The sequence below is a fragment of the Coccinella septempunctata genome, chromosome 7, assembly GCF_907165205.1.
Source record: "Coccinella septempunctata chromosome 7, icCocSept1.1, whole genome shotgun sequence".
Lineage (NCBI taxonomy): Eukaryota > Metazoa > Arthropoda > Insecta > Coleoptera > Coccinellidae > Coccinella > Coccinella septempunctata.
The window spans coordinates 25,910,305-25,919,960 of NC_058195.1; the positions used below are offsets into that span (position 1 = coordinate 25,910,305).

At 39.2% G+C, this 9,656-nt stretch overlaps 1 protein-coding gene across 1 annotated transcript; it reads right to left on the bottom strand.

Moving 5' to 3' along the window:
- Positions 1 to 1,084: 1,084 nt before the first annotated feature.
- LOC123317668 lies at positions 1,085 to 3,814 on the bottom strand. Its single transcript, XM_044904274.1, has 2 exons — positions 2,423 to 3,814; positions 1,085 to 2,191 (listed from the first exon to the last, which is right to left on the bottom strand). The coding sequence occupies exons 1-2, from the start codon at positions 3,812 to 3,814 to the stop codon at positions 1,085 to 1,087; spliced, it is 2,499 nt and encodes an 832-aa protein (XP_044760209.1).
- Between the last annotated feature and the right edge of the window lie 5,842 nt (positions 3,815 to 9,656).

The window sequence follows — 9,656 nt, forward strand, 5'->3', positions numbered from 1 at the left end:
TTCTTTCTGGTCACCAGCTTGAACTCGATGTAGCTAGCTGGATGGCCCTCTTCTCCACATAAGACGCATGTGACATTTCTCTCTTCACCTTTTCTGGTGAGTGTGCAGTCATTACTGCCATGGCTTCCTGAGCACTTTGTTCTGTGCATGTCCGTACCTTTGGCAACTAAAGCACTGGCTTGGACTTTCAGGCTTTTTGTGTTCAACCACAATACAGAGATTGTAGAGTCGCTTCACTTCGAAGATTTTCTTTTTCTGGGTTTTAACGAGGTAGAGAGGTATGGGCTTCTTCGTCTTGTTCGATGTCGTTCTGGACACCTCAGCGTCCGATATTCCCTGGAATATCTGGACGCCAGATCAGCGTCGATTGGTAAATGCCTGATGACGGTATATATCTTCTTCTCTTCCTCCATTTGTTAGGTAAAAAATTCTTTACTATGATTCTAATACCGTCTTTCACTACGGTAGCCCTATTATAACTGAGCTTCTTCGTATAGAGAGCTTTTGAGATCTCTACCCAATCTGATGTACCCATCATCGTGATGGGTTGGGATTTTATTCCTTTTAGGCACGCCTGTTGTTTTCTTGACGGTCTCCTCATCAGAAGAAGAGCTTCCTTTTCGTGTGAGTTCAGTTGGAGGCGCGTTTGGGGCCTTCGCAACCAGCGTTGCATCATTTTTCTTCGTTTTGGGTTGTGAAACAATTCCTTTAAGGGAATTATTTTTGGAACCCGCTACCGGTTTTGTGATTGCAGCGTAAGGGTACGTACATACCGAAGATGCATGGATGTGCGCGGTGGAGGTCGCGGTTGTTAAAGTCTTCTATTTTTGGTAAAAAAGAACTTCTGTTCAACAAGTCTGACTTTATTATATTTCTTTTTTTTTTTGACTAACTCGACACATACACACTTTTCAAAATCTCTAAATACATTCTCCTTGACAAAATATAGAACATAGAACATGAGACTTTCATACAGAAGTATCATTCAACTTAAATTTACATATTATTTCAACACTTTCCCTTGTAAATTACAGTTGAATAAAACAGATATATGTGAGATAAAGAGGTAAATACTGTGGCATTCTTAATGCTGTCCATTGTCCCTTCTCACATAAGTCCCATCTTCGCACATAACATCTTCAAACGTTCTTTTTGCAACGGCTTCGTCATTATATTTTTTCTCTGATGAAAAAGTGTTTAATGGAAATATGTTTGGTTCTACGATGAAACTCTCTTTACTCGGATTACGTCTTCTTGAGTTGGATTTTTGTATTTCTTTCTCAGCTTTCCCTGAAATGAAAGATTCTGTTAAAGTCCAGGTCTGATTCTCTTTCAGGGAGGACATTTCACGATCCATGGCTTTCTTCCACTCTGCTAAATCGTCGCTATGCAAGGCATCTTCATAGGTCTCCGGATCACCTGTAACTTGGTTTGCGAACTCTTCTATCAACATTGTGTAATCTTCAAGATGTCTTGGTTTTTGCAAAGATGACCGATCCCTCAAGTTTCTTTCTGATGTTAACTTTTCTTCAGTGTTCTCAAGTTGATCATCATCATCTTCTTCCTCAGAATGTACTTCCCAATTATTTTCTTTCTCTTCAAACTGGTCCTGAATTTTATCTTCCAACGGTAGCTTGACTAGCTCTTCACATTCTTTGAGTCTCTCTTGGAATTGAACATCTCTTGATAAAATTACCTTGTTGTTGCTTGGAATGTAGACTCTATAACGCTCATCTCCGTCATATCCTACAAGATATCCTTTTTCTGCCTTTTTGTCCATTTTCTTCCTTTTTTCAGCTGGTATGTGAAGGTAACAAGATGAACCAATTACACGCAGATGTTTAATTCTTGGTTTCTTCTTGAACCATAACTCAAACGGGGTGAATCCGTCTTCTGACGATTTTCCTGTTCTATTCAATATGTAAATAGCTGACATCACAAGCTCTGCCCATATTGAATCTGGAAATTCTACTTCACTATTCGAGTACTTGAAAGTCCTTGCCATTTCAACAATTGTTCGATTTTCTCTCTCACTGCCTCCATTTTGTTCTGGCGTGTATGGTGCTGTCAATCTCTGCACAATTCCATTCTCAGCCAGGATCTCCTTGACAGTTTCACAATCGAATTCTCCTCCATTGTCACTGAGTAGCTCTTGGATTTTGTGTCCAAGTGTTTTTGCGTGAGCTAAAAACTGTTTCAACACAATCTTAACATCTGATTTCTGCTTAATTACAAAACCATAACGAAACTTCGTGTAGCTATCCTTAAATACAACTAGAAACCTTTTTTTGTTAAAAGATTCGCAAAATGGACCTACAACATCAGTGGAAAACAGTTCCCCAGGTTTCGTTGCTTTTATTCTAGTGCCAAAAGGTAAACGATGTGCTTTACCAAAAATACAGGGTTCACAAATATCTCTTACCATCTTAACAGAAATACCTAACTCTCTCTTCAGTATCTCTCTTACGTGTCGCTTGTCTTGGTGTCCCCACCTCTCGTGATACAGCTGAAGTGTGGAATTTTCTGCTTCGACTATGTTGACTCTCTCTATTTTATCAGGAATTATCGGCTCGATTGCTGCTTTATATAAAGTTCCACCCTTTTCACGATGTCCACATAGTACTACCTTTCCATTAACCTCCAGCGAACACTTAGTTGAAGTCGAGTAGAATCTGCTATTTTTGTTTCTGTCTTGAGCAGCTAATACAGAAAATAAATTTTTAGATATTTTTGGAACATACCATACTTCATTCAAGGTAATCTCTAGTTTACAATCTTCAGTGAAGGATGATATCTCTATAGTTCCTTTCCCAATTGCCTCAAGAGTTTCTTTTCCAGCAGCCCTTATGACGCAGGGACTTCGAAACTTGTGAAAATCAACAAACTGGTCTGGACAATTCGTCACATGCTTTGTGGCTCCATTGTCAATCCACCATACTGATGTACCAGTCTCATCTTCACCGCTAGCACACAGGGCCACATTGGTATCCAGAGTATTGCTCTGTGGAGAGTCCTTAGTCCGCGATGGTCTTCCATCAGCAATCCACCTTTTACACGTATTTACCCAATGTCCCTTCTTTTTGCAGTAGTTGCATGTGTCATTTGCTTTCGACTTCTTGAAACCTTGATACTTCTTCGTTTTATCGATTTTAGCAAACAATGCTTCTCCACTTCCACTGTCTGTGGTCTTTCTGAAATTTCTTTCATACATGCACAGTTGAGTTACTAACTCGTCGAAAGTTCTCTCTTCGTTTTTCGACAACAACATCCAACTTGACTTGAAGTTCTCAAATTCGTCAGGCAAGATTTTCAAAACTTTACACACAAGAATTAAGTCTGGTAAAATATTTTCATTCTTTGCTTTCAAACCATTGTTGAGTTCATTCCATAAATTTCTTAATTTTGCGATGTGTGTTGAGACATCCTCTCCAATAACCCAACTGAATGCGAAAAAATCCGTGCACACTTTGAAAAGTTGATCTTTAGAAGATGCTTCAAAATTTAACTTCAATGCTTCCCATGCTTCACGCGCTGTTTGCTTATCCATTATTTTCTGGTAAACCGCATCAGTTACTGAACTCGAAATCATTGACTTTGCGTAGCTATTTGCTTTACGAAATAACTCACTGGCCTGCCTGTGTTTCTTGATATTACTTTCCGAAGCGTCATTTCTTAAGGGTTCAGGTTTCACCAACTTGCCATCAATTACATCTAAGGCTCCTTCATGATAATCCAACATGTCGCGTAATTTATGTTTCCAAATTGACCAATCCGCCTCGCTAGAAAGGGGTTTTATGTGTTTTGCCAGCTCCATAATGCTAAGATGGCGTCACTCCACACAATTCTCTTGAACAGTCTTTTTACCGATTAAACTGCGTTGTAACGTGACAATTGCCCTGAAGGGCGTTCGAGCATGAAACTCTACTTCTAATTTCTCAAGGGGGGCTTGATTACCCCAGCAACAAAATTCCCAGTCAGGTTTTTCACAATATATTATTTAAAATAATTACAATGTACAATCTGAAAATCACTCGTGATGACAGAAATTTAAAGTTTACAGTCTCTCAAAATTTCACAACTTAGATCTACTTAGCTTAAGTGAGTTCAAGCAACAGATCTGTCCCTTTGGACGTGGGTTTCCTGTAGTATTCGATAATGTGCAGCGTAGAGTTGAATTTCAGCCCAAGGTTGATGATTCTGCTTTAAACCAAAATCGTACTTTCAGAGTCAGACACCTGCATTTCTGTCCAAATTCTATTAAGCCTCAAGCTCCGTTCAAATGCTGTGCTTCAAGCCTAAGTTGCATTCCAAATTCTTGTCAAACACATAAGCAGCCAGCTCCGGTACAGAAATTGGAGCTCCAGTCCAAAAATTTGAGCTCCGGACCAAAAATTTAGCTCCGGACCAAAAAGCTATGCGAAATAAACAAGAATGAAAATGTGCAGAAAAGTTTAACAGAACTCCTTCTCAACTCTTCATGAGAATACAAAGATTTTCATGAACAAAATAATATAATTATTAAATAAACCTGAGAAGGAATCCTGCTCTGGGGAAATGAAAAGCAGTACAAGAACATGTGCTGTAAAACAAAATGAAGGCAAGCAATAAATCTAGAACCAGCAAATTTACCTTATCAAACATTCCTAGTGAGTTCCCTGTTTAAATTAAAGGAACTATGAACTTACTGAGACAATATTGTTAACCTCGCCAACTTAAAATTCATTAATTTCAGAACAATCAATCGATGAATTCCGATACGATATTTCGACAGATAACCTTCTTCCTTGAGGGAAAAAGCGGAAAGGAAAGAACCTTCGAGAGATTTTCAATGCGCAGACAAATGAAAGATCACAGAGGCGCGAGACACAGAGTTAATGTGTGTCAACGTAAAGATGTAGTTCGCGAAAATCAGCGGCGTTGCAACAATAAGGTGCTAAGCATGGGCGTGCAAGTCGTTGTACACACCTCTCACCAGGAAAGAAAAAAAATTTGGAAAAATTTTTTTTTATAAAACATGCTGAAGGCTGAACACAGTGAAAGCTACTTGAAAATAATGTGAAAATGAAGAAGGCTGAAGGCGATTCGAGAGGTAAAATGCTGAAGGCTATTTGAAATTTCGAAGAGAATGAAAACGCTGAAGGCGACTTAAAGCTAAAACTTACAAACTAGGAAAAGGTGAAAGATATCTAGTCACTGAAGGTGGCTAGATACCGGCATGTCCAGCTAGATATGAGGTAAAAATACAAAACCGATTCAACTAAAGATATTAAATAATGGGCCGAAATTTTTTTAATAATTTTTTTTGCAAACTAAAAAGAGAAACTTCATCGAAACCCGAATCGAAGATTTCGATGAAGGCGCTGGACAAGGAGGATATTTTTTAACTAAGGTCGCTTCCCCTGCGACCCCCATCACATCTTAGAGTGGTGATGTCCGCATCGAGAGTCACAATCGGTATAAAAGAAATCAAATTTTTCGTGTCAAAGGTCGGTATCGTCACAAATCATAATCGGAACATTCAGTGGTCCGCGTGGGCAAAAAGCTACGGCTTAGTGCACGACCAACTGATAACTCGTCGGGAGTTTTACAAGGAAGAAAGAGTCAAAATCCGTAAGAAAAAAAAAACACTAGCCCGATAAAGATGTCAGAGTCGGTAAGATTTCAAAGAAAAGACATGGTCGGTAAGATTTTAAAGAAAAGACATAGTCGGTAAGAGTTTAAAGAAAAGACATAGTCGGTAAGATTTTACATAGTCGGTAAGATTTTAAAGAAAAGACATAGTCGGTAAGATTTTAAAGAAAAGACATAGTCGGTAAGATTTTACATAGTCGGTAAGATTTTAAAGAAAAGACATAGTCGGTAAGATTTTAAAGAAAAGTCATAAATGTACGATGAACAGTCAAATCCGGTGTAAATGAAGACAGCAAGTTTGCAGTCTGTCTCACTTAAGATGTTAAACGTGAAATGTGAAGGTGATCTAACAAAATATTTCGAAATCACTTCCCAACCCATCCTCTCCATTGAAGTGAACGAAAAGCTCGCGGCAAAAGTTTGTTGGGCGCCAGCAGGTGTAAAACCTGCAAAGTCAAAAATAGGGGAAAACATTTCAATCCGGTGTTCAGAAAATGTATCTGCATCAGTGACGCAAAATTTAAAATTAAACTCCAAAATATACAGTTGGATACAACAAGATTTTTTTAACTGCATATCCGCAATATATTCCAGACAAATTAACGGCAATTTCATGCAAAGCTAAGACAAATTACAAGGAAGGTCGAAAATAGGTACGATAAAGAAATTGCCAATCAAATAAATAATCCTGTGCACCGGAAAGAGTGAATTTAATGGTCATGTTCGTGTTCGTCAGAGTCGGTAGGTACATCATGAGTTAGATCAGGTTTAAGATGTTTAACATGGAAGTTACCCAGTTTGTGTCCGTCTAGATCTTTCAAGGCATAGACCAATGGGGAGATAACTTCATCGACAATACAAGGAATATACTTTGGAGCGAACTTAGCAGAAAACTTATTCGATGCATCCGAGAGGACAAAATTCTTCCTCCAAACCCTATCACCTACAGCATAACGAACGTCACGCTTCCTCAGATTATAGCGATTTGCATTCTTCTTATATGCATCAAAGAGTCTACGCTGAACAGTCTTATAAAGGTCCGGAAGGTTTTTGAGTTGTAGAGATGGGTCCAAAAACTTATTTTCCACTTCAATCAAATTACTAGCGTTATCTGAAATCAAACCAAGGAAAGCACCGTCAGTGGGAACGTTTCTGCCAAAACACAAATAAGATGGAGAATAACCCGTGACTTCATGCCTTGCCAATCTGATAGCTTGTGCAATTTGATAGAGATTCTGATCCCAAGTATTATGCTTTTCATCGATGAAAGATCTAATTGCGGTTGTTATCGTTTTATTGACTCGTTCAGTGGGATTAATTTGTGGAAAATACCTTGCATTGTACCAGATTTTTTGTACATTATATTTCTTAGCCAAATTCTTAAATTCATTGGAAGTGAATTGAACTCCATTATCTACAACTATGATCTGCGGAACACCAAACATAAGGAAAACCTGATTCTCAATGAACTTGACAACACCCTTTGAGGTGGCCCTAGCCATAGGATGCACTAAGACAAACTTGGTGAACCAATCTGTAACTACAAGGACGTACTGATTACCATTCTTCGATCTGGAATATGGACCCAACAAGTCGGCAGATATTAACTGGAAGGGAAAATTTATATTGCGATAATTACCAGTTAAACCAGCTTGTGGCAAATTGTCCGACTTGCACGAAGCGCATACCTTACATTTACGAATATATAATTTTACGGAATTCCTCATTTTCGGCCAGTAGTATAATTGGGAGAGTCTAGAGAGAGTTTTAAATACACCAAAGTGTCCAGCTAAAGGGTCGTCATGATACTTATTCAGAAGTTCCAGCCTATTTTCTGTCGGAACCACAATTTTCCAATCTGCAGACGCATCCGAGAGCCTAGATCTACTCATGATGTGTTTATATAAGACATTTCCTGAAACCTTGAAATCAGGGAAGGACTCAGGGTTCCTAGATACCCTATCACACATAGTTCGGTACCAAAGATCCGGTTTCAACCTATTCAGATCCAGAACAGCTGTTTCAGGAATTCTAGACAAGGAATCAGCCACGGTATTGAGGGAGCCACTGCGATGAACTATTTTGAAACGGTGACAGGACAAACGAACAATCCATCTTGCAATCCTAGGAGAAGGGTTCTTCATAGAGTGCAGCCACTGTAGTGATGAATGATCCGTTATTACAGTGAATTCAGTTCCTTCAATGTAGGGACGAAATCGATCGATAGAGAGAAGAATAGAAAAAGGCTTTGTAAAATCTGGGCTAGCTAGAATTGGAGTTGAAGTCAGCATCTGCTTGACCGTTCTGAATGCAGCATCAGCCTCGTCCGTCCACTGTACTGGTTGTCCCTTTTTGCGACCTTTTAACAAATCTGAAATAGGAGCACACACTGTCGAGAAGTTTTTCAAGAAACGTCGATAATATCCAACAAGACCAATCAATCTTCTAATTTGTGTAGCATTGGTAGGAATTGGATACTCCACGATTGACTTAATTTTATCGGGATCTGTTCTGAGACCTTGTTCATCCACCAAAAATCCTAGAAATTTAAGTGAGGGACGACAGAAATGACACTTTTCGAAGTTAACCGTCAAGTTTGCCTCTTGAAGGCGCTTAAAAAGTTCTCTCAGAACCCAAATATGAGTCTCAAAATCGGGAGTTGCTATAATGACGTCATCTAAATAATAAAAGACATATGGCTCAAGAGATGACCCTAATACAATATCCATAAGACGGCACATAGCTTGAGACGCGTTATTTAAGCCAAAGGGAAGGACATTGAAGCAAAATAACCCACGACCCTGAACGGCGAATGTCGTTTTCAACTTGGATTCCTCATCAAGCGGAATTTGAAAAAATGCAGACTTCAAATCTATGGACGACAAAAATGAGGCATTGCGAACCTTACCAATTATTGAATCGATTAAAGGCATAGGATATGAATCAGGAACAGTAACCGAGTTTAACCTCCTACCATCAAAGCAAACCCTATATGAACCATCTTTCTTGGCAACCAGCCAAAGAGGAGATAGCCAAGGTGAAACTGTTGTCACAGGTTCAATGATACCAAGTTCCAACATTTCATCTATCTGTTCATTGAGAACAGATTGCATAGCCGGTGAAAGGGGATACTGCCGTTGACGTATTGGAGAGCCTTCAGTCTTGATAGAATATGTGAGAAGGTGCGTTCTACCAATTCTATCCTTGGGTCCTATGGTCCCATATAATTTGATTACTTCGTCCAAAATATCCTTCTGCATGGGTGACAAATCATCAGCAGGCTTGATTGCATGAACTGCAGCAGTGTTGAGAAGTGATGAATTATAGGAAGAGTTAGTGAAATCCAACTTGATATTAAAAGCTTTAACGAAATCCATTCCGAGAATCATTTCTTGCGAGATAGAAGGAACTACCAAAAACCTGAGAGCTTTCGAGAGACCGTTCAATTCGATATTCAGAGTCACGTAACCCAGAGTGCTCTGTAATGTTCCGTCAGCCGTGGTAAGATGCAAGGAGACATCATAATTTAAAGGGATATTGAGTTTCTTCAACATAAACAAGGAAGGAGAACCAAGAATTGACACATTACTGCCGCTGTCTAGCAATGCCAAAACGCTTTCCGTAGATATTTTGACTCTAAGATAAGGTCTATTGTCATCGTTAAGTCTTTCCAGTAAGTGGCATACAGAATGAGCAGGATCTTTGAGATTGTTATTTGAATGATGAGGCCTTTTATCAGAAAAGGAGATTTTTATCGTCTCTAACCAGTTGTTGAAGACCTCGCGATCAAATCTATTTACTGTTCGGTGTTTCGAGTCGATGTGGCAGTACTTGAACGCCGATTCACGCTGTCTGCCATAACGTGACCAGCAGCTACGTTTTTTGAACATTTGAAGCACTTCGATTTTACAATTCCGCTTGCTCCACAACCGAAACAAAATCTATTCCTCCTGGCTTGCCTACAGGCGGAATACTTGTGACCAGATTTTTTACAATTCCAACAGGAAATCAAATTGAGTTCAGAA